The sequence below is a fragment of the Protopterus annectens genome, chromosome 9.part0, assembly GCF_019279795.1.
Source record: "Protopterus annectens isolate FY-2018-M chromosome 9.part0, PAN1.0, whole genome shotgun sequence".
Taxonomy (NCBI): Eukaryota; Metazoa; Chordata; order Ceratodontiformes; family Protopteridae; genus Protopterus; species Protopterus annectens.
The window spans coordinates 783,540,864-783,567,680 of record NC_056743.1 but is presented as its reverse complement, the minus strand read 5'-3'; the positions used below and the strand labels follow the sequence as shown (position 1 = coordinate 783,567,680).

At 38.4% G+C, this 26,817-nt stretch overlaps 1 protein-coding gene across 4 annotated transcripts in view; it reads left to right on the top strand.

Annotated features, from left to right (window-relative positions):
- CPT1C (carnitine palmitoyltransferase 1C) overlaps nucleotides 1–26,817 on the top strand; it is a 1,701,035-nt gene that overhangs the window by 1,122,747 nt on the left and 551,471 nt on the right. For all 4 annotated transcript variants that reach the window (XM_044083414.1, XM_044083412.1, XM_044083411.1 and 1 more), the window contains exon 12: nucleotides 2,425–2,530. In XM_044083414.1, the coding sequence (XP_043939349.1) occupies nucleotides 2,425–2,530 (106 nt within the window). The remainder of the gene's footprint in view (nucleotides 1–2,424; nucleotides 2,531–26,817) is intronic.

Here is a 26,817-nt window from a genome sequence, read left to right as displayed (position 1 = left end):
CATACCGTCTGCTCAGAGGTGACATGTGCCTGACATACAAGGCCATGTCCAACCCGGAATTAATGGACATGCTCCACCTCAAAAAATCCAAATCCACCAAAACCACTAGAGCAAGCGACTTAAACCTTAGCACGGATATAAATAGGACGTGCTGGAGGGATAGATTTATCACTCAGAGACTCCCTATGCTGTGGAATAAAATCCCGATCCATGTGAGGCAGAGCACCTCGCTGGCTCTGTTCAAGAGAAATCTTGACCTGTGGATGGGAGATCGTAGGTTTATCCCGGGAATCATCTCTGTGTCACTGCTGGACAGAGGCACAACAAACTAATGGGCACAGTATTTTTTCATATAAGGGGTGGCGTAAGCCACAAAAATTTGGGCTAGGCTTATAAATGCTTTAAGGCAGATAGCCTAGTATAAACCTATGAACCTATGAACACTAGTTTTGGCTCTTGTTGGAACCAGAGTATTCCCATACTTGGATGAGTGGTTTTTTCCTATCACTTCCATAAATAACCACATGTCAGGGTAGGTGTGTATGATTAGTCTCTTTTAATTCTTGGGGATAACTTTGAACTTGGCCACGTCTTAGCTGCAGCTGTCAGTGTCTGATTTTCTTTGGGCTGCAACACGGGCATTCATTCATGCATAGCAAGACTTCTCACAGGCAGAACTTGGACAATTCAATCCAAGGTCCCATTCTTCCTTCTACAGCAATTGCCCATCACCATGCTGGATTTCATGAGGATGGCCATTCCTACAATCCCTCTTGCAGGATTTTTTTGTGAGACGGCTTTGATCCTTTCACATCCAGTTGTCACTGGAAATGGATCAAGTGGATCACAGGATCTCTATTTTTTAGGCCTGCAAATGGCATCTGTCATGGTGAATTGATGCCACAATTTTCATTTTCCTATTTCTCTGTCATATTACTGTATCCATGAGGAGACCTTGTTGCAGTGGATGGATGTTCTTTGCCAGTTATGGTACCACTTAAACAGGGCTAAGGCCATTAGTCTGTTTGCTTCCTGTAATGCTTTGATCCCAGGTGTATTGGACAAAAGTTATCCAAGATTACTCTTGCTACATGGTTTCTCACGGCATTATATTTTATTGTGTTTTTACATAATAAATACTTTCCTGTGTTCCTTTCTTGTGCTTCTTGAAGCTTATTCTACTGATAGTTTTTACTCCTTCCCTAGGTTTTTGTGCCGTGACTGTTTGGCAAAAGCATTTTAAATTAGGTCTAATCTCCCTATTAAGATCTTCCTTTTAGGTCACTGTTATCAGGGATATGGTTTCCTAGGACCCACCCTTTTGGAAAAGCTTTGGACTGTTCTAGCTGTTATAGAGGTTGGGCCCATTAGTATGAAATATGAAGGTTATGTGCTCACCATAGTGATAGATCTGTAGTAGTGGGGCAATCCTTGTAACACCCGAGAATGTCTCACTTTTAAATATATCTTTTTTTTTTGTGAGGGAGAGCTGTGAGAGGTGCCTTATGGAACTGGGGAGGTGCTCAGCAACTTAAGAATGTTTGGAGGGCAGAATACTTCTAATGCCTGCAGCTTTACTCGTTGCCACTTACCAGAGGATGGCTTCAGTCTTTCAGGTCTGCCATCTTGGTAAGTATGTAACTCTTGGTCATTGTTTCACTGTTAGCAGTAATAACAACTTGGGATTTCCTTGATCATTGTTTCACTGTTAACAGTAATAACTTGGGATTTCCTGCTGTAGAAGGCCTTAGCCAGCTTGAATACCAGAGATTTCTTCACAGGCCTTTTAGATGCCCTTCCAACCTCCGACATCAGGAAGTGTGTGTCTAAAGTCCTGCAGTTTATTGGAATGCAGCCCGTTAAGTTTCATGCTTAGTTACATTGATGGTGCATTATATTGATAGATAACATTGTAAATTAAGGTAAGTGGTTATTTCTCTGCCTAAACTTGCATTGCTGCTGAATGTTCGGTGGAGATCAGGTTTGTGGGGTAAGGGAATTTGTCCTTTTTTCAACTATTGTTTACTTAGTATTTGTATATTTGAGGGGTTATGGAGGGGAGTGTGCTCTCTTTAAATTCAACATTCAACAGTTTGGGTCAAATATACTGAGTGTCATTGGTAATTACCTTGGTTATTCAAGTATAGATCCTGTATTTTTCCCTTATGAATTGCACATTTTGACATTCCTTATTACTTGATGTCATCACATACTGCGTAGTGGACTAGCAGTGATATTTATTTTTCTTGGGTTTTGCCCAGCAATCAAAAGAAAGAATGTGAAGGGTGTTTTCTTAATCAGGATCAGTTTTGGGAAGATAGCTCTTTGTATGCAATTGAACATGGGTGTGTCTGTGTAGTAAAGGCAAACTTCCGAGTCTATCCCAGTGACTGTTCTTTTTTTTACTGTTTTCTTTCTCTCCAGATGGTTTGACAAGTCATTCACCCTAATTGCCTTTAAGAATGGAAAGCTGGGCCTGAATGCCGAGCACTCCTGGGCAGATGCGCCAATCATTGGACACCTTTGGGAGGTAAAGAAACAAGATTTAGTCTATAAAGATTGTTCCTGTTATTGAAGGAGTTAAGTTGATATTTTGTTGTCCTTGTCTTTACATTGCTTGATTGGGTTATACAATCCACTCTTTTGGCAGCCTGACTGAATATATTGTTCATGAACATCAATGAGATTCATATCAGAGGGCTGTGTTGTACAGTGGAAGGGAGTACATTTTCTGTTTCTCTCTTGTTTAGTCATTTACTGCTTGACCATTCAGATTTTTAGTTGGCATTTGCTTTCATTACAAAAAAGGATTGTTATTTTTACTTTGGAAAACATTCTAGACCATATTTGTTGTCAAAATGTGCATTAAGGTTTCATTTATACATTTGTGGTGTTTGATGAATTTCCACTATTTGAAGTAAGTGTTACAGTTTATTGCTTAATTCTTGCTTTGCATACATAAAGATGTGAAAAATACTGGTTCTATGTCTAAATAACTTCAAGCAGATGCAGTTTTTTTTCTTGTCATTTGTGAATTAGTGGAAATTACTAACTTCTATGTCTTCCACGTTCTGTATTGATGTCCACATTGTAATTGTATTTTCTTAGAGTATGTGGCTTAAACTATTTATGCCAAAAGCAATTTTGTATTGCTAGTGTTTCTGTATCCTTTGATATGATGTGATGGCAGAATAGGTTAGATAACGCAAGTAAAATATCAAGAAGTCAGTCCCCGTTGACTCAAATTGCAACTGAACACAGGTTTAAAAGTGGATGGTGCTTGAACTACCATTGCTCTGTAGAATTCTAGATCCAAACACAATGTTAAAAAGGAAGTCTAACTTTGTCTCTACTTTACTTCAAGCAAAATGCATGTGGCTTCTTCAGCCCAGACATCTAGAGCTTTTCTTAAAGGTATTGGGTCTGAATGAGTGACCTGACAGTCAGTTTTGATAATTGTGCTAGTTTAATCCATGCTATAGCTATCAATTTCATTTCTTTCAGCAACGCATCTGTGTAAACATGTATATAGCTAGTAATCTTGTTGTTGTGATTGCTTGCCTATTATTGTTCCTCTTATACCTAAACATTTTGAATTGGAAGTAACTGAGCTATCCAAGGAGAGAGAATTATTTTGTAAATTTTCCAGGACTGAGTGTGATCAGTTTGGTTGTATGCTGATTAATCTGTTACATGAAAAATTGAAAGCACAGAGGAAGATGTTTGAAGGAAGTGAGGTTCTTTCCAAAGGGCTAACTTGTTGAAAAGTGGTAAACTGGGACTTTGGGATGTAAGAAGTGGTTTCAGCCCCAACCCTTAACACTGAGGCAGCTAAGAATGGAAGAAGATGGTTGATGGATGTTTGTAATCTTGCTGCTGATATATATATATATATATATATATATATATATATATATATATATATATATATATATATAAACAGTATGGGCTCCATGACAAGTCATTGACTTATTTGTGATCAATAACACACAAATGTGATCACAAAAGGGCAATAGTACTCGAATATGAACAGCTTTGATTTGAAGAAAAATAATTAAAATAAATCACTTTGGTAAGTAAGGCATGCACCCCTGGACCCCCCCCCCCCTCCCCCAATACCCATAATACTTTTATACAACAACTCTGAGGCTGCTGCTTCTTGCTAAAAGGAGAAATCTTTGTGATACTACAGCTTCTGTCTTCCTGGGCAAAACCCATTAAGTGCATACTGATTGTGCAAAACTGCGTTGACAGTTAGTGACTTGGCAGCAAGCCTTGGCACTGAGACAGTTAAGTTAATTTTGCTAAGAAAATGCACAAGTCTTGCATTATGACAACCAGAAAGAGCCCTGAACTCCTCTGTTTATGGTTAGCTGCCAAGCAGGTGTAAATGAATAATCAAATCCCATGCTTTGAGAAGTTGAGGGAAGTTATGCTGAATCAAAGTTATAAACATCTGTACATGTTTTTTAAGCATAGATGTAAAGCTGTTCTTTATACTTGACTCTTTCTTTATAAAATGTAAAGTCATCTTTCTAATGTATAGAAGGCAAGTTTGCTTGAAAGGGCAGACTTAGAAAGTATTTTAATCAGTATTAAAAGTTTCATAGTTTTTTCTGAAAATGGTCTGAATTGTGAGCTTGAATTTTTCTGATGTCTGTGCCCACAGTTTTGTTCTGCCTTCTCAGTAGGCAGCAGGATACCTTAGCATAAACAAGTGGAACAGAATTTTTTGGGATCACTTGTTGAGGAGATTTTTCAAGTCAAGTAACAGAACAAAAATTCCTTTCTAACACTCTTCCTGACGTGACAGCAGAAGAATCCTGACCCTTGTAATCACTATAAAGCACTAATTGCTGGAGGTTTTAATCCCCGGGTGTCAGAGAAAGATCTTGTTTTGGTTTTAATCTACTCGCTTTATCTTAATTCTGGACATAGTTTTAAAAATCGGTGCATTGCTTGTTATGAAGTCTTATGATGAACCTATACTGACATTCCACTGCACCTGTGAAGGTAAGCGTGATGGTCTTAAAAAGCCAGCCAACATTGCTAGGCACAGTCCTCAGTTCTTCTCATAATTCACGTGCTTCATATTCTGTATCAGAGTAAGAATTATTTTCAGCTGTGTAGTGCACTCACAAGTTTATGCAGTTTCCTTAATAATTCAATGTTTTCCTTACCAAATTAGGTGCTACCAAAATCCAGTAACTTAACCAAACTATCATTTTCCTTTGAGCTCGTACTGGATCTAGAGACTTCTATTGTGAGCCCTAGTACATCACTAATAATTTTCTGGTCTAGGCCTACATCTCTCTCAATTTTGAAAATTTTTAAGCCTTTGTTTGATTACAGGTCCTTTGCCTGGAGTAGGTCTTAATTTTGTTCAAGAGACTACATTATAGCAGCAAGAACCTCAGCTGGTACCAGATATGGTCCCTACCTAAAAACAGTGTAGGTCTGTGGCTAGAGTGCAAAATACATGGATTGTCAGGTGCATCTGTCATGGTTCATGAGGGTAAGTAGAAAAGAATATCTTCCCCCAATTCATCTAATAATTATTTTTTTGAGACATATATACATACATTCCTTCATCTCAGGATTTTATCAGGGAGAAGTTTTCCTTTTAGTCCTATGGCATCTGCTTGGACATTTCAAGGATGAATTAAGTGGCCATTCAAGAACCCCTCTTCTGTTGATAAATATGTACAGAAAAATTAAGTCTTGCGTATAAGTTGAGCATTACTTCAACTGTACTTTAAGGATATTTCAAGAGTTAATAGACTCCTGCTGCGCAGTCTTTTGAGATTAAGAAAGCGGACAGAATGTATAAAAGCAGCATTAGATAGATGCAATGTATGTAACACCAGTAAGTCTCATCGTGCAACTGTTTCTTTCTTTACCTCAAAACAGTGTGCAGAACATCCATACCAGTAAATAGTCCAAATGGACTGTGAATAGCCATACAAATATAAATGGATGTGAGCGAACAAAGCTTTAATTTCGATCCAGAAATGCATAAAATGCAGAACATAATCTGATATGTTGAGTCCCAAATCATATTTAACACTAAAAACAATAAGAAATAGCATTTTTGTCTTAAGACTACCTCAAAACTGATGTCTAAACCTATGTCACATCTGTTAAAAACTCTGCCATGAATAAATTCACTTACAAAAAATACATTTTAAAGATTTATATATCCAAATACATACTAAAAGTTTTGTTTAGTACTTATGAAGATTCAAATGCAATGCATGTACATAAAAATATAAAATTGAGTTACAATTGTAAATATATAAAAAAAAGGTCCTACTTCTGTGCAGTTTGGCTCTGCAGGCGTGGGATATCGCCGTAGAGAGACAAGTCAACATCATATCCGTCTGCATACCTTCAGCAGACAATGTGATGGCAGATAGGACCATGACTCAGTCACACGAATGCATGCTAAACAGGGATTTGTTCCTGGACCTAGACCATCAATGGGAGTATTCCGGATGTGGATCTGTTTGCCTCCCTCATGAACAGACAGCTTCCAACCTTCTGCTCCAAGGTACCACATCCTGAAGACTGGATAGTGAATGCTCTTTCATCCCCTTGGAAGGGGATGTATGCTTATGCATTCTCCCCTTCCCTCTCATTCAGAAAGTTCTGCTGAAAATTCAGAAAGAACAACCACAAATCTTGTTGGTGACTCCTTGTTAGCCATGGCACCATTGGCTCCCTCTATTACACCATTTAGCCAAGGGCAATCACCACAAGTTACCCCACCAGATGGACATGCTCACACGAGAAGGGAACGTTCTTACACCCCCAGCCATTCACTCTGAACCTTACATTGTGGGTGATTGGACATTGATTCCCTTCAAACACCTATACACAGAGGACATGCTCCAGGTTCTGCAGGAGGCCAGAAAATCATATCTATCCAAGTGGAAGAGATTTTCTGTATGGTGTCAAAAACACAACTTACAACTACTGACAGTAGAACCTCCAGCGGTCTTGTCCTACTTGTGTGAATTGATGAAGTCGGGACTGTTTTATTCTTCAGTTAAGACCCACTTGTCTGCCATCTCAGCATGCCTTCAACTCACCCCACCTCCGGCTTCTAGGTTAGAAGTTAAGCTGTTTTTGAAAGGGGTTCTACACCTTAGACCTCCAAGGAAGCCCATCCATCCTCCTTGGGATCTAAATTTTCTTCTAGAAAAGTTTGACTCTATCACCTGTTGAGCCAGCAAAGAATGCTCTCTACAATACTATACATGGAAAACTATACTCCTGGTGGCCATTACTTCAGCCAGCAGGGTTTCTGTACTGCAAGCCCTCATTGCCTCACATCCTTTTACAGTTTTCCATAAGGACAGGGCATGTTTAAGTACTATAACCCATCCTTCATGCCCAAAGTGGTCAGTGAGCTTTTCTTGAATCAGGCCATTAACCTCCTGACCTTCTTCCCTTCACCCCAAAATCCTGCTGAAAGGATCCTACATTCCTTGGCTGTACATAGACAACTTAGATACTATTTGGCCAAGACCAAATCCATCTGTAAATTGCACTGCCTCTTTGTCTTCTACCACCCAAGAGTCCTGGGACACCCTGTCTCTATGCAAACCATATCCTCTTGGATTTCTAAATTTCTAAATCCATCTCCTTTTGCTATACAGCCCATGGCAAGAAGGCTTCCCTTCCCAGTAAAGGCACACTCCACTAGGGCAGTGCCCTCCTCTGGGGCTTTCTTCAAGGGTCTGGATACAGATGCCATTTTAGAAGCAGCTACACGGTCCTCTGTCTGTACCCTCAACAAACACTGTAAGTTGGATGTTATTTCTGGAGCCAGAGCAGGTTTTCCCAGAGCCATCCTTTATGGCTTTGTGGAAAATGTTTCTGTTCCTCCTCCCAAATCTTAATAACCGGAGCTTTTGCACTCTCCCTTATGTTATGGATACAGCAGCATATGAATAGAAGAACATAGTATTGTTGTGTAAAATGTTAACAACTTTAGATGTCCTTCTCTTCTATTTGCTGCTGTATAGTTTCCCACCCTGCCTTCCCCTTGACACTTACCTGACTCCTGAGTACCCACTCCATAGTCGCTGATTCCAGCAGCATACAGTTCTGAGGTAGGTGCGTGCTGACATCTGTTTTGTACCCGTCTGTTTATCATCAACCTCCGCAGAGACAGACACCAGACATCACACGCAGCTTTGTAGTAACATCTATCTTTTGTAAAATGGCCAGACATACGCAAGTCAACCAGAGGCAGACTCCGTTTTGTTATGGATACAGCAGCATATATAAGAGAAGGACATCTAAAGTTATGGTAAGAGTTTACACAATACTTTGCTTATGAGCACAATTCCTATGATCCCAGTAAAAAAATTAGTTTGTATGTTAGATGTTGTAATTTTGCAATTCTCAATTTTAGAACTGGAACTATGGAAAGATTCTCATTCTGACCGGGGAGAGGGGGGGGGAGGGTTGCATTCTGTTTTAGTCACCAGAAAATTCTCTCTATTCTAGCCTTGTCAACCAGCATCCCCCCTACAGTTGGGACTGATAACATCTATCATAGCAAATTTAAATCCCTTGAAGGCTGTGCAGTGTTCTAAATGTTTAGATAAGTTGTTTGCACATGTATTCTTGATGTCTAATTTGTGCTCGAGAGTCTCCTCCTTTAAATATCTTTGTCATATCTATGTAAAAACTGGGGCAGTTTGCACACTTTTTAATATCAAAACCCCAATTTGAACAACAGTTACCATCTTTTAAATGTTTATTCATTTCATTACTGTTGCCTATATTCAAAAAGCCTCCTTCCAAAATGTCTGGGCATTGTCTGCAACTCCCACATTTTTTATTCCATTTTGGATTTTATTGTAACTAGGAAAAAAAAGTCCTTTCCAAAAAGATTTTTCATTTTATGCAGTTTTATAAATAAATTATGGATCATCACCTACCACAAATAATACTTGAGTGTTTATTTTTAAATATATTGCATTTGTTCCATATGATTCATCGTCGGATCCTGTGGTATGTTGAAAAAATTAAGGCCGTTTCAAAGCCTTTAGATCCAAGTAAATCATCCTTCTTGTATTCTGGTTGATTGTGGGTAACCACCCCTAAAAGGGGTGTATATTTAATGCCCCAGCGCCATATAATATCCTTAGTAATATCATTAACTTATTTTTTGGCATATCCCCTGTCAATGTACATATTGACAATATTCTCTATTTCATTTAATAAAACCTCTCTTAAGTAAACCGTACTCACCAGTCTTATACACTGACATCTATTAAGACTCTTCTTGCATGCAAATGGAAGATGGCTGTTAAAATACAAATATGTGTTACTAAAAGTAGGCTTTCTAAAAATATTTTAACTAATTATCACTATGACTAATAAAAGTATCCAGATAATTAATGTTGTTTTTATTATACTGATATGTGAATTTTAAAAAATATGTTGAATTATTTAAAGATTCTGTAAAATCCCCAACCTTGTCTTCTGGGCAGTTCCATAAAATAAATGTCATCTAAAAATCTGAGTTATAATTTACAAATTTTATAAAACTTGGAAGAAAAAACATAATTAATTTCCGAGCGGTTTAAAATCAAATTGGCGTAGATTGGTGCACAGGCTGCACCCATAGATCTCACCTTCAGAAAAATTTAAATTGTTCTCTAAAACCATCTGCTTGAGAGCCATAATCAGATTAATGTTTGAAAAATCACAACCAGTTTGACTCTCATGAAATAAAGGTAACCTTTCTATGTTAGGTATACATACATGAAAAGGGTCCATGATGTCTATGGTTAAAAAGCCTAATCCGCAATCCCATACATCATTTTTAAGTCTGCTCAATAAATCCCAAGAATCTATCAGGATATATGAATGTTTCTCTAGCATAGATTTAAGGAACCTGTCTGTGTGTACCTCCAACAGGTATATTTATGAATCTTGAACTGCTGCTACTGTCCTTGTTTTACAGCTTGAATGAACATTGTTCCTACTCGGGCTGCCCTCCCATTCTACTTCAACATATCTATTACTTGGACTGCAAACCTCTCCTGAAGTCCCACTGTCTGTTGGCAAAGATGAGCCAGTCATTAGCCTTCAGTGTAGATGACAGCCTACAGCTTTAACTGCGTTTTAGTGCTGTTTATGCTTTTTTTAAAATACTAAGGGCTAACACACTTATGGACTGACCCCTGACCCCCCCCCCCCCGAGGAAGTCTCCTTTCCTGTAGTGTTTGCTCTTTGCTTTCCCCTCCCGTCCTGTCCCTTTAGCTGAACCCATTCCTGCTGTTTTCCTCTTACACCACTAGATGGCAGCATACGCAAGCCTCAGTCTTTGCATATTGCTTTCCCCCTTTTTTGCTACAGAAAGGGAATAACTACAACCTATCCCTCACATATAATTGGTAAATTATAAGAAAACTAATAAAATATCAAAAGAAAAACAAATGCATAAAACCCTTAACATCAGGGGACTATAGTCTCTTCCTAACAGCCTTTCTGTCCTATTATAATTTAATAAGTGTTCTGTCTGAACGCAGCCCAACCTTTCTGCTAACAAGCATCCCATTTTCTGTACCCTTGCTGACTGACTGCTTTTGGCACTCTTGCCTCTTCCAGCTGGGCAGAGACACTCTGGTCGCCCTCGGTATGCTCGGGCTCACTCCGCTCTCCTATCCTACCCCCATTCCCAGCCACCCCCACATCAATTGCATTTATAGCTATCCTTGCCTCACCTACACACCCAACCACCAATCACACACATCTTCCTCCATACTCCACCTACACTTCTTAAAAATCTATCCCACTCACAGCCTTCCTCATTACCACGTCACACTCCACCTCTCGCTCTCTTCTTACTAGCTACCTCATCTGACTTCGTGACACCACACCCTTCCATTTAACCCATCTCCTACTATACATAACTCAGTAAAACAAAAAATTTTGACCCAAGCAACACAGGATACTCCACTTTAATGTCACGACACAGGATAATATAAAAAATCCCACACACTTGGCGCTTTCACCATATTACAGTGGCTTCTTCAGAGTTGAGTGGGAGAAGTGAATCCATACTTTTAAAAAGCTTGACATCAGCAACATTCAGCCAGTCATAAAATGAAAACAATTAAAAATACGAGCAGGCACCAATGCATAATCTATTCATGAATTCATATAGATGTTATAATATATATTTATACACATTTTATATCTATAATTTAACTGTTGACTATAAAAATTAAAATATAACAAATATAAAGTAATAAATGTAAATTACTGAGTAATGCAACATGTTAAATACATAATCTTAGAGACAACTTCACTGATACTGCGCCAGTTTAAATGTAGTGTACTGACCCTCATTTAAATAGTTTAACTTGTAATAAATAAATATATGTGTGTGTGTATATATATATATATATATATATATATATATATATATATATTTATTTATAAAATATTGATCATAAGGTAATTGCTCTAGTTTTTAGTATAGGCAATAGAGCAACATTCTTGTTCAATCCAGGTGGACACACAACATTAAGTCTTAAGTTGCCATTTGATCTCTAGATTTTCTACTTTCAACTTAGAATCACCTCCTCTCTCACTTGTGATTACCCTATCTATAACAAAGAAAATATATATTTTTAAAATTGGTGCATAAAGTAACAAAGAAAATATATATTTTTAAAATTGGTGCATAAAGTGCTGTGCATGTAAAGTGCATTATGCTGTTTTTTTGGTTCTAATAGCCCTTATGTGCTCCAAAATCCTGTCCTTTAATTTTCTTGTGGTCATACCTACATAATAAGTTTTACAGTTTGTGCATGTTGCAACATTAAGTTAACATAGTGTTGCAACTGCACCTGCCAGGACAAGATAAAGTTCTATCATACCCTGTTACAGAAACATAAGGACCATCATTGATGAATTTGCAGAATTTACATGAACCAAATTTGTACATCGATACTTGTTTCCTCATTTTTGGTGCCTCCAGTATATTTTTCAAGTTTTGACCCCTACTATAAGTAATAGTTGGTTTGGATCCTATAACTTTCTTGATCTGTTCACTAAAGCTCATCCTCCAAGCATCATTGATAACTGTATATAATTTTGTGGCAAGATGGTTGTACCTAAAAACCATGGTACTACCATGGTCCAATGTTTTGACCATGGTAGATTTAGTAGAATGTTGAAATTCTGTACATAAAATAGGTTGAAAGGCCGTTCCCCCTCCTTGATATAATTTCATTTCTTACTTTTAATACCAACATTAGGGGATAACTTCTGTCCAAAAACATTCCCACTAGTTTAAAAAGTTCTTGCTTAAACAAATCATCATCACTAACCAATCATGACAGTGTAACCATCTGTCCCTTAATTATTCCTGTCCTCTGATGATATGGATGACAACTATTGTAGTGTAATAATGCATTGGAAAAAGTTTTTTTTCCTATATATGGTACTACTTAGTTTACCAACATCGTTCTTCAAGTGGATGTCCAAAGTCTATTTCTGTCAAATGCCAGGTACTAGTAAACCTTAAAAACCGGGTTGTGTTGTTAAGATATTCAACAAACTTTTTAGCTTCGTGGCCATCTCCATCCCATAAAATCAGAATATCATCCAAAAATCTGGAGTATAACACAATCTTTGATGCATACTGTGACTGAAAAACATAAATTGTCTCTTAAAACCAAATTGGAAAAAATAGGGGCATATATAGCCCCCATTGCCACTCCAGAAATTTGGTGATAAGTCTCCCCTTCGAAACTTAAAGAATTGTTGGTTAAAACCAACTCCATTAAATCCGCTAGTACATTTATTCTAGTTTTGTCAACACCTTATTCCCTTAATAAACTTTCTTGAAAAAACACAAGTCCCTCTTTATGTGGTATAGTAGAAAATAAATTGACATCCACAGTTAAAAATGAAAAAGACATAGTGGTTTTGAAGTCCCTTAATCTCTCTAAGCAATGCCTTAAATCTTTAAGGATGTGAGGTATTCCCTCCAATAATTTTTTGGTCTTGTGATCCACAAATGCTGCTAGTGGCTCAGTTTTCAAACCCCTAGCCGCCACTGTGGGTCTAAATGGTGGATTATGCAAGCATTTGTGGATCTTGGGAATGCCAAAGATCACAGGTATAACAGGGTGTTTAACAGAAAAATATTTAAACTCATCTTCATCAATAGCCCCCTGGAATACTGCATCCAGCAAATATAAATCAATTTTGGCGTATGCAATGTTAATTTCATTTTTTGATACATTGCAATAAGTTGAACTATCACTCAATATTTCATAAATTTAAAATATATAGTTGTAATGGGACATAACCACGATGTCCCCACTCTTGTCTGGCTTCGTAATGTGTATGTTTCTATCACATGCCAGCTTATGTAAAATATTTCTCTCATCTTGACTTAAATTGTCATTTATTACTTTAAAATTCATACATATTTTCCTCATTTCATTTTCACGCAATTTTTCAAACAATAAAACATCAGCATTTTTAGGAGGTATAAACAAACATTTTCTGTGTAAACCATCATTTGCTCTGTTACTGCTATTTAAACCAGAAAAAAATAATTTCAAGTTTAACTGCCTTGTAAATAACTTCAAATTAATGAGAACATCTGCCACATCAGACTGAAAGTTAGGTACAAAGGTGATACCTTTGCTAAACAACCTGTGGTGATGCTCATTCAGGGTCAATGCACTATAGTTATAAATGGTAAAGTTGTCTCTACTAAATAATTCAGTTACCTATAGTATCCACTATAATATCATTATTACTTTCAAAAGAAGCATTGTCATTATTACCAGCAAAAAGCTCAGTGTGATTAAAATGGTAAACTTGTTATTACTAAGTATTTCACAATTAACAGTAGTATCAGCTGTGATGTTATTGTTACATACAGTAGGAGCATTCCCGTTGTCAACCAAAGTCTCAAGAACCAGTGAATCTAGTTCATCCCCCCGGCGTCTGTTGTAATTCGGGTTGTTGCTGTAATATGTCCTGTTGTAATGAGGGCCCGAGTTTGACTGGTAATAGTTGTGTGGTGGGCTGCCTTTCCCCTGATTTTTTTTTTTTTTTTTTAAACATTCCAATCTCCTCTGTTCAGGACTCTAGGTTAAAAAATGCCCTTCATTGTGAAATCTATTACCATTGTCACAGTTTCACTCATTGTTGGCATCAATTGTATCAATAAATTTGGTTGATGCACCAGAACCTCCCTTGTTAATGTCTAAAACATTCCCCCAAATATACCCGACCACTTTTGTAGTCGTTGGTGTCTCTCACCAACTTTTTTCTTTTAATGTTAATGTTTTTCTTGACAAACAGTTCAACATCCATAAGAGTCTGATTATATTTATTCAAGTATTGGGGAAAAAACAAATCATTAACTATGTTCTGGCTTAAAGTGTTAATTTATTTTTCTAAAATAGCTAGCTAACTTGTGTTGTTTCAGATAACAATGTCAAGCATCTCCAATCCAGTTCTGTCAAATAAATCCACCAATTCACTAAATGCAGTAGAGCCAGGTTCTATCCCCATTGGTAATTTCCACACTCGAAGGCCCTTGGGTACTTGTTTTAGTTCAATAGACTTGTTAAGGAATGCATTATCAAGTTGTAAGCTCCGATACCTCTTGCAGGTTTTTTCAAACCCTTCAATCTGTTTTTTTAGCGTTGGCCTGTCTTCCACTGTTTCCTTCTCCGTGATACGATCAAAAGAACAGTTATCTGGTAAGCGCAATCACTCCGTAAGGTCACGCCTCTCACAGGGTACAGGTAGACTCGCCCGTTTGGCGCTAGTCTCATCATCCAGCAAATGTGTATGCAACGTGAATAATTCAGCCTGTGAACTAGTGATCGTGGCTGAAGTAGATGGTATAATGTTAACTGCCGAATCTTCAGTCAATAAAGAAGTTAACTTTTTAACAGAAGCAGGTAATTCAGTAAGTAATGCTTCCATCGGTCACGACTATAAATATGCAGTAACTTGATGTTGGGTCAAAACGAAAACTAAAAATAGTTTCCCACAGGGAAAAACACCAAGAACTCAATAAAACAAAAAAATTCCACCCAAGCAACACAGGATACTCCACTTTAATGTCACGACACATATATTTATAAAATATTGATCATAAGGTAATTGCTCTAGTTTTTAGTATAGGCAATAGAGCAACATTCTCGTTCAATCCAGGTGGACACATAGCATTAAGTCTCAGTTGCCATTTGATATCTAGAGTTTCTACTTTCAACTTAGAATCACCTCCTCTCTCACTTGCGATTACCCTATCTATAACAAAGAAAGTACATTTTTTAAAATTAGTACATAAAGTGCTGTGCATGTAAAGTGCATTATGCTGGTTTTTGGTTCTAATAGCCCTTATATGCTCTGAAAATCCCGTCCTTTAATTTTCTTGTGCTCATACCTGCATAATAACTTTTACAGCTTGTGCATGTTGCAACATAAATTAACATAGTAGTGTTGCAACTGCACCTGTCAGGACAAGGTAAAGTTCTATCATACCCTGTTTCAACATAAGGACCATCGTTGATGAATTTACAGAATTTACATGAACCACATTTGTACATCGATACTTGTTTCGTCCTTTTTGGTGCCTCCAATATATTTTTCAAGTTTTGACCCCTACTATAAGTAATAGTTGGTTTGTGTCCTATAACTTTCTTGATCTGTTCACTAAAGCTCATCCTCCAAGCATCATTAATAACTGTATATAATTTTGGGGCAAGATGGTTGTACCTCAAAACCATGATACTACCATGGTCCAGTGTTTTGACCATGGTAGATTTAGTAGAATGTTGAAATTCTGTACATAAAATAGGTTGAAAGGCAGTTTCCCTCCTTGGTATCTTTTCATTTCTTACTTTTAATACCAACATTAAGGGATAACCTCTGTCCAAAAACATTCCCACTAGTTTAAAAAGTTCTTGCTTAAACAAATCATCATCACTAACCAATCATGACAGTCTAACCATCTTTCCTTTAATTATTCCTTTCCTCTGATGATGTGGATGACAACTATTATAGTGTAATAATGCATTGGAAAAAGTTTTTTTCCTATATATGGTACTACTTAGTTTACCAATATCATTCTTCAAGTGGATGTCCAAAAAGTCTGTTTCTGTCAAATGCCAGGTACTAGTAAACCTTAAAAATGGGGTTGTGTTGTTAAGGTATTCCACAAACTTGTTAGCTCCGTGGCAATCTCCATCCCATAAAATCAGAAAATCATCCAAAAATCTGGAGTATAACAAAATCTTTGATGCATACTGTGACTGAAAAACATAAATTGTCTCCCAATTAAGTAAAACCAAATTGGCAAAAATAGGGGCACATATAGCCCCCATTGCCACTCCAGAAATTTGGTGATGTCTCCCCTTCAAAACTTAAAAAAATGTTGGTTAAAACCAACTCTATTAAATCCACTAGTACATTTATTCTAGTTTTGTCAACACCTTGTTCCCTTAATAAACTTTCTCGAAAAAAACAAGTCCCTCTTTATGTGGTTTAGTAGAAAATAAATTGACAACCACAGTTAAAAATGAAAAAGACCTAGTGGTTTTGAAGTCCCTTAATCTCTAAGCAATGCCATGAATCTTTAAGGATGTGTGAGGTATTCCCTCTAATAATTTTGTGGTCTTGTGATACACAAATGCTGCTAGTGGCTCAGTTTTCGAACCCCTAGCCGCCACTATGGGTCTAAATGGATTATGCAAGCATTTGTGGGTCTTGGGAATGCCAAAGATCACAGGTATAACAGGGTGTTTAACAAAAAAATATTTAAACTCATCTTCATCAATAGCTGCCTAGAATACTGCATCCAACAAATATAAATCAATTTTGGCGTAACCTACGTTAATTTCATTTTTTGATACATTGCAATAAGCTGAACTATCACTCAATATTTCATACATTTTAAATGCATAGTCATAGTGGGACAGAACCACGATGTCCCTGCCCTTGTCTGTCTTCATAATGCGTATGTTTCTATCACATGCCAGCTTATGTAAAATCTTTCTCTCATCTTGACTTAAATTGTCATTTACTACTTTAAAATTCATACATATTTTCCAAATTTCATTTTCACACAATTTTTCAAACAATAAAACATCAGCATTATTAGGAGGTATAAACAGACTTTTTCTGTGTAAACCATCATTTGCCCTGTTACTATTATTTAAATCAGAAAAAAATAATTTCAAGTTTAACTGCCTTGTAAATAACTTCAAATTGATGAAAACATCTGCCACATCTAACTGAAAGTTAGGTACAAAGATGATACCTTTGCTAAACTATCTGTGGTGATGCTCATTCAGGGTCAATGCACTATAGTTATAAATGGTAAAGTTGTTTCTACTAAATAATTCACAGTTGCCTATAGTATCCACTATAATATCATTATTACTTTCTAATTGCTTTCTAAACTAGAGCAATTACCTTATGATCAGTATTTTATAAATATATATACACATATATATATATATATATATACATATATATATATATATATATATATATATATATATATATATATATATATATATATATATATATATATATATATATATGTGTGTGTGTGTATATATATATATATATATATATATATATATATATATATTTATTACAAGTTAAACTATTTAAATGAGGGCCAGTACACTACATTTAAACTGTCTTCGTATCAGTGAAGTTTTCTCTTTAAGATTATGTATTTAACATGTTGTATTACTCAGTAATTCACATTTATTACTTTATATTTTTTTATGTTTTATTTTTATAGTCAGTTAAATTATAGATATAAAATGTGCATAAATATATGTTTATTATAACATCTATATGAATTCATGAATAGATTATGCATTGGTGTCTGCTCATATTTTTAATTGTTTTCATTTTATGATTGGCTGAATGTTGCTGATGTCAAGCTTTTTAAATGTGTGGAATAACTGCTCCCACTCACCTTTGAAGACGCCATTGTAATATGGTGAAAGCGCCAAGTGTGTGGGATTTTTTATATTGTCCTGCATCGTGACATTAAAGTGGAGTATCCTATGTTGCTTGGGTCAATTTTTTTTGTTTTATTGAGTACTTGGTGTTTTTCCCTGTGGAAAACTTTATTTTTGGTTACCACACATAACTGCCCACAACCAACATTCAGGAATTCAAGTACACCTTTATACTCTCATACATCATGTACTGCCTTAAACTCCTGCAGCTCTACCTGTACACCCCACTCACACTCCTACTACTCAGACATTCACCTTAACCTCCCCTAATTAAACACTTCACAGCTATGTCTCTTTTACTCAACATCTTTCTTCTCATATTTACTTTCTACTTCTCTCTCTCCTTCTAAGACCATCTTCATTTCACACAACCCATCTACCTCCCTCACCCTCCCCCCTCTACATTACCCCACTTTCGCACCCTTCCAAGCTATACCGCAATCTGTTCTAGTCTCTATGGAACTGATATAATCCTACAAAAGAAACTGACCCTGCTCTCCACACAACATAGCCCTTCTTGCTATCATGTCCACAAATACTTTAGCAACACAAAAAAGAAGCCCCTCACTAGCATTCTCCCTACTCTCTGTAACATAGTCCTTTGTGGTGATATCCATCCTAATCCAGGCCCTTCTCATAATTCCCCCAACTCCACAGAATGTCTGAACTTTACCACTGTTAATCTCCAGAGCATTAGAAACAAAATTCCCCAACTGCATGCATGGCTAAATCAACATAAACCTGATTTTACCGCTACCACTGAAACATGGGTAAAACCATACATCAGAGGTTCTGAATTTCTATCCCCAAACTACTCCTGCCTCAGAGCCGACAGACTCTACAAAAAAAGGTAATACGGCGATGCAAGTCATAGCTTGCTACAGAACCCCAAACATGTCCCTAGACTCGCATGCCAACTTCCTAAGCACCCTGGAATCTATCAAGGTCCAGCCCAATACTCTCTTACTGGATGACTTCAACTACCCTTCCATCAACTGGGAAAACTATTCCAGTACCAATGTACAGGCCCAACGCTTTGTGGAATTTATCCATTCCAGTGCCCTGGACCCAGCTCATTCTGACCCCCAATAGAGGAAGCAACATCCTCAACCTGGTTATCACCAACATGGGAGACTGTTGCTCCACACCTATAGTCAGTTTCTCCCTGGTTAAATCTGGCCACAAACTGATCACCATGGAAATCTCCATCTCACCTACACCCCCTGCTAAGGTGACCACACTGAAAAACTTCTGTAAAGCCAACTTTGGGGTCTTAAAAGCAGAGGTGGTCAACTTCGCGGCACCCATGCCAGTGGAAAATAGCTGCATGCCTGCCGAATCATACACCGATGCACTGTACGAGCATGTGCACAAGTGCATGGACCTTGCCATACCAAATAGAACTAAGACGCTCTCCTCCAAGAAAAGGAAGCCAATCTGGTGGTCTCCAGCCATCATTTAACTCTACAACAGAAGTAAGAAACTGTTGCAGAAAAATGAAGTCACAAGACTGGAAAACCTCCCTTATCAGTCTCAACAAAAAGCTGAGATCCCTTATCAAATCCTGTAAAGCAAGCTATGAAGGCAGAATTGAGGCTGACACCAAAAACACCCACAAAGCCTTCTATAGCTATATCAGAAACCTCAAAGGCAATTCCCAGATTTGCTCAAGTTATTGCACAATGGCATCTCCTATACTGAGCCAACAGATATAACCAACATACTGTCCGACAGATTCAGTGCCAACTTTACCCTCCCACCCCCTGCCCAAGGGCCCTATCACAATACCTGATGAAAGCCTGGTACCCACCATTTCTGCAGCACAGATAAAAGCTTCATTGTCCAAAGCCAAGAATACAGCATCCATGGGACCTGATAATATCCCTGGCTGCGTCCTACATGAGCTATAAAATGAACTGGCACCATGTCTGTGTGCCCTGTTGAATCGCAACCTTACCTCAGGCTATGTCCCTAACAAATGGCGTACTGCTGCAGTCATCCCGCTCCGTAAAGAGGGAGCAACTAAAGACCCTGGGAACTATCTGCCCATTAGCCTGACAAGCCTGGAACACAAAGCTATGGAGCGCATCATCATGGACCTGCTTAACAACGATATAGGTACTCTCCATACTCTTGACCCCACACAGTTTGGCGTTGTCAAGGTGAGATCCTGCCTGTTGAACCTGGTTGACTTAATTGAGGCAGTCACCACAGCTCTGGATGAGGATAAGTCAGTGCATGCTACCTACACCTGGCCAAGGCCTTTGATACCATTCCCCACTCAGGTGTCATTGATAAAGTCATCAAACTAGGCATCAATCCTTACTTCACTAGGTGGGTTGCAAATTGGCTCAGACAGGACCCACAGAGTGAAAGTTGTGGATTCCAAGTCAGACTGTCAATCAGTCACGAGTGTAGTCCCACAGGGCTCAGTCCTGGGCCCTCTCCTGTTTGGCATCTACTTCTCAGAAGTCCAAGCCAGCACAGAAGGGTGCTGGCTGACCAAGTTCACTGATGACTGCCAACTAGGTGTCATTATCAACTCCCCAAGTGATACAGACATCCTACAAAAGGGCCTCTCTGAGACCAATGACTGGTGTCGGAACCATGGCCTAAAGCTTAATGCCAAAAAATGAGTTATCATCCCCGCTGGAAAAACTCAGTTCCCATGAATTACCATGTTGATGGGAGCCCACTGAACACTGAAGGGGCCATAAGAAATCTGGACACCCAGGTCGACAGCCACTTCACCTTTGACCGCCAAATTGCCACTATGGTCAGAAAGTCCTTCTACATGGCACGTCTTATAACCAAAGTTTTCGCATCCAGGAAGAAAGAGGTCATCATCTCTTTCTACTCATCCCTTATTAGACCAGTCATCGAATATAACACCCCATTTGGCATGTACCTGACCAGACACTTACAACAGCTGGAGAGGCTACAAAAGTACCTCACAGAAAGAATCCTTAAACACACGTCCTACATGGACAGACTCAAGAAACTTCAACTGTTCTCATTCTCTTATAGTCTACTTAGAGGCGCTTGACTTGCAATGCCATGTCCAGCCCAGCCCTACTTGAAATGCTGCACCTAAAGAAATCTCAGTCCCCCCGCGCCACACACTCCAGAGATCACAACCTCATTACCACAATTAACAGAACATGTTGGAGGGACAGGTTCATCTCTCAAAGACTGCTTTTACTCTGGAATAGGCTTCCCATTCATGTCAAGCAGAGCACCTCCCTGGCCCTCTTCAAGAGAAATCTTGACGAGTGGATGGGCAACAGAAAGTTCACTCCAGGGATCATTCCAGTTGCACTACTGGATTACGAGCACTGTCAATTAATATCAGGTGACACGGTGCCTGGGCAATTTGTTTTGGGCTAGGCTTGTAAAGGCTTCAGAGCCATTAGCCTAGTACACACCAATGAACCTATGAATCCTACTAATTCCCAAGCACCTTGACAGTTATTCCATATTCTAAACCAGTTCCCCCTTTGCCACTGCAGAGCTACTAGTTGCCTTTCTAAAACTTAACTGCATTGTAGTCATATACATCCCACCAGGCAACAGTTCTCCTATTCTAGAAGAAATTCTTGCCTGGACAAGCAACAAAATAAAAAATGATACTATCATTCTAAGCGGTGTTAATATCAACTGGCTAGACATCTCCAGTAAAAACCCCTCTACAAATATCAACCTTCACGTTTATTCTCAACTAATCTCTGACATTACCAGACCTGACAATAACAGAAACAAAGGCTCAACCTTGGATTGTATCCTGGTTTCCAATTCTAACAAAATGTCTCCCTGACAGTATTGGCGACCATTCTCCAGCATTTATAACACATAAGCCCACCTCTTTCCTAACATTCACCAATGTAGATATACCAGAGATGTATCCCACTTCTCCCAAAATACCTTCAGTGACATCCTGCAGAAAACCAGCTGGAGCCCACTGACACTTGTTCCACTTAACGAAGCTGTGGAATTCCTTAAGTCTACATTTCTCAGGACTCTAAATAGTTTTGCCCCCCTCAGACTAGAGAGTCAAAGCAAAATATGCTTGCTGGCTTGCAAAATCTACAAAGTAAGTCATGTCCTCTAGGGACAAAGCCTGGAAAAAGAAAACAGAACACCTTCCAATCTCTTGCAATACAAACAACTTCACAATCAGGCCATACATCCAAGATATTCAAGACCAGCATAAACAAAAATCCCAAGAAATTCTGAGGAGCACTAAACTCCCTACTCTACCCAGGAACTAACAATACCCCATGCCCAAACCCAGAAAAAGCTCCCTTTGAACTAGCCTCACTCTTTATATACTTTGACACCATCACCAAACTTAGTACTACCTTCCCACTCATTAATCCAGACCCACTAGAAACACCGTCAGCACATAACCCTTCAAATCCCCTACCCATCTTCTCACTATCACCCATTCACACATCCACCATCCAAAAAACTTCTTCATAAACTAATACTATGTACAAATGCCCCAGATAATTTACCTGCAGAATACCTACAACTAGCAGCCCCCTCAATTGCATATCCTATCAGCATCCTCCTTAACAAGTTAGGTCAAGAATCCTGTATACCAGATATCTGGAAGAAAGCATTTGCCATCCCTCTTCATGAAGTTGGCAACAACTCTGACATCTCAAATTTCCATCCCATTGCCATTCTTTCCGCATATCTAAAATATTAGAGAAGTGTATCCATACACAGCTCATAAGTCATCTAGCAAAACACCAAATGCTTTCCCCCCACTCAACATGGCTTTCGGCCCGGACATATCACCAGCACTGCCCTCATTTCCTTCTTAGACACAGTAAATAGAGCTTGTGATGCTGGCTCATTAGGTAATGCACTCTTTCTTGATTTATCTAAGGCATTTGACACCATTTCCCACTCCCTACTGCCTACTAAACTCTCTCACTTCAGCCCATTTCCCCCCACCCTACAATGGTTTACCAACTATCTCAGCTTCTTCTTCTTCTTCTTCTTTCGGCTTTTTCCCGGTCAGGGGTCGCCACAGCGGATCACCTTGTCCGCACATTGAATGGCAGTGGAGTTTTACGGTGTTGAGTTGCCAGCCCGGCGCCCAACCTTCCACAGAAGGCACACTCACACGCACACCTAGGGCCAATTTAGAGTGTCCAATCCACCTGCAGCATGTCTTTGGGATGTGGGAGGAAACCGGAGCACCCGGAGGAAACCCACGCGACCACAGGGAGGACATGCAGACTCCACACAGAAGGCACCCCAGCTGGGGATTGAACCGGAGAACCTCTTGCTGTGAGGCGGCAATGCTAGCCACTGCACCACCGTGGCCGCCCATTTACCAACTATCTCAGCAATAGGCAGTAATCTACCAGATGGCAGCACTCCTACTCCCCTTTCATTACTACTAACACAGGTGTTCCCCAAGGTTTAATTCTGGGTCCCCTCCTTTTCAGTATATTTGTCAATAACTTTCAAAATACTGTTACCCACAGTACTGTCATCCAGTATGCAGATGACTCAACAGTCATCTGCTCCTCAGTATCTGTCACTGAATTACTGGATCTTACCCAAGAAGCATTTGCCTCTACTGAGCACTGGATGTCCCAGTATCACCTCGCCCTTAACCCCAATAAAACAAAACTCATTATTTACCCCCACAAAATCACAAGTCTCTATTTACTGTTTGTTCCCACAACAGCACTATCATTGAAGGTGTCCCTAGTACCAAATTGCTAGTTGTCATCATTGATGACAAATTAACTTTTGACCTTTACATCCACAGCAACATCAAAAAAAACATCAAAAGCTGGGTGCCCTTTATAGGCACAACTATTTCCTCAGTCTCTGCTAAAAAAGGCCTTGGCCTCATTCTTCCTACTTCCAACTCTTCTGTATGGTGCTCCCATCCTCAGCAACCTACAATCCTCCTTAAAAAATAAGCTTGACTCTTGCTACAACAAAGTCGCTTAGTTTACTACAAACAAACTATTCTAACCACCACTGCTCCTGTCTGCGTCAACTAAATTGGCTAGAATCCCCCCACCATCTTACTTATCTACAGTTAACTACAGCCCACAAGATAATCTTCCAACCTGAAAGCTGCCCTTCACTCTCATCCATAATGACCATGTACCACCCCAATTGCCACCTCGGGTCTGAAAACAGAATGTTATTGTCTGTCGAGAAACCCAAACTCTCAGCTGGCCAGATGCTGTACTCTCATGCTGTCTCCAAGTTATGGAATAATCTTCCTCCTTCACTCAGGACAATCCTGCTTCCTTTAAAAAAATCCCTCAAATTACATTTTTCCATTCACTGGCTATGCTGCTGTACCCCACCAAATGACCCCAACAACTGACTTACCACTCTGTAACTTCAACCTCTGCCAATCTTTTAAAAACATTCTCCTCTACCATTCTGACTCTTTGCTGTCACCTTGACTAACTCTTCCTCCTTCAGCTTTTCTGTCATCTGCTTTCTACCCTGAAGTCGACTCTCCTTAGCTTAGAACTTTACAAATATATTTATACTCGTGTTAACTCAAATACATGGCATCACTACTTTCACATTTATAGTTGACTGTAAAACATTATTGCCATTTCTGCTATTACTTTCCTTTCCTGTGATAGGACTGCCCATAATACTTCATTCCATGTATTAACATGTTTTACTCTTGCACGTAGTTAAGAATCTTTGTATATAATTAATGAAATGATAGCATTGCTTAAAATGTCCTGTGTATTAACATTGTTTTTGTTTTAACTTTTGTATGTAATTATTGTGGAGCCGTTCTCCCCAGGCCTCCACTGAAAATGGGCTCTTCCTAGGCCAGTGGACTTTCCCAGTCAACAGATGCAAAAAATAAATCTAAATGTTGTTGTAAAAGGTGGATCTGGTATACTTTTATGTATTTTTGGGATTCCACAGATCATAGGAATTTTGTTTGAATCAGTGATCAAAAACTGAAAAACTTCTTTTGAAATGGATCCCTGTAACAAACAATCGTTCATATGCAAAGTTGTCCTGAAGGATATTGAACGTTTTACTAGTATAGTCAATAGTGTCAAAGGTCATAATCCCCCTCCCTACTAGTATCAGGTTTCGTGATCCTAATAAGTTTATCCAAAAGTGATTTCTTATTTTTTTTAGAAATTAAGTCTCTTAAAAGCCTTTCCTTTTATTTCCAAAGTAGTTGTGAATTTCATGTTCACATGCTCTGGCAAAAGCCTTGGACTGTTGGATGAGGAATGGGACTGTATCTTTTTATTTGAACCAAATGATCTAGTGTACTATAAAGCCAAATTCAGTTTTCTTGTATAAAGTTTAAATTCAGTTAACATGACCACTACATCTGTTTCTTTAGTAGATACGAACCTAAAACCTTTTTGAAATAAAGAAAAAATATTTAATGTCAATTCTAAGGTCACTATAATGAAAAACATTGAAACCTTGATAGGCATGTGTAATGCCATCATCATTCACAAAAATTCCTAATTTGATTTCTGCCTCCCTCAACCTCCGAATTGGCCATTATCCCTTTCTCCTTCCCTGGTTTTTGTGGGAGTTGTAAAAATCCCGTCTCGTAGATTGGTTGGCTAATCTCTCTGACCACCAGAGGTGGAAATTCTAAAGAGTCATTCACATCAAAGTTATTAAAATTGTTAAAATTATCAATGCTATTGGAATTAAGGGGACTGTCAACCTGGTCAGTCATAATAGCTCTGTTGTTTCCTTTGTGTCCTATTGGATCGTGAGCCTGACCCTCTTGCTCAAACTCTCGTTGTTTTGTATTTGATTAAATGCTGTCTCCCTCTTATGCTGATTTCTGTCCCTCTGATTTTTTTTTATTTTCTGTTGGCAGTAACTTAATGTCTGTTCACATGTTTAAAAACCTTGCAATAAGAGTCTTAAACTTTAAGTAATAAGTCCTCATGAATGTTTTTTAGTGCGTCAGCCTCTTCAAGTGCTACTGAAATAAAATAATTACTCCAGAGGTTCAAACTGTGCTGGTCAAACAACATAATAAATAACCCATAGAACCTACAACCTTTTTCCATGCCATTAGGGAATTTGCTAACTCTTAAGCCTTGAACTATTTTCAGTCTTAAACATTCTTTCAAGTAACTATTAAGCTGTAAGCTTTTTAGTTTTAATAGCTGCTTTTCAAACATTTGTATAGTCTTTTCTAAAGTAAAGTCGTCACTCTATACCAGTAACCTGGAACTTTCAAATGTAGTGTCTTCATAAAATGTATAAATGTGTGATCACCCGTTTTTAAAATTAATATCCGTATTCGGGGGAATGTATTAATATGTATTAGTCTCTACATTATAAACAGTACCCGTCTGCTTTGAGCCATCACCACAAAAATTATTAGATGTATGTTCATTTTTCACTGATAGCTGCATTGTTCTTTCCTTGTTCCTGGTCACTTCCTGAGTTCCAATTGCCAGTATTCACATTACCTATGTTTGCGTTCACCCCAGGAACATAGTTGTTGCTTTGTGTAGACTAATGTGATTGAGAAGAGTTCAGTCAGCTGAGTCAGTTCACCTTTTAATCATGTCTGCAAAGTATCCAAAGGGTTTTCATATTGTATTGCCCTAAACAGCTGGCTGCAATCTTCCTGTTCCCTGGTTCCTGTTGAGGAACAACACAGCACTTGTAAACCAAGGAAATAAACATCTGCAAGGCACACAAAACCAAACTCATAAACTTCACAATAGTGTGCAGAGCATCTCTACCAGGAAATAGTGAG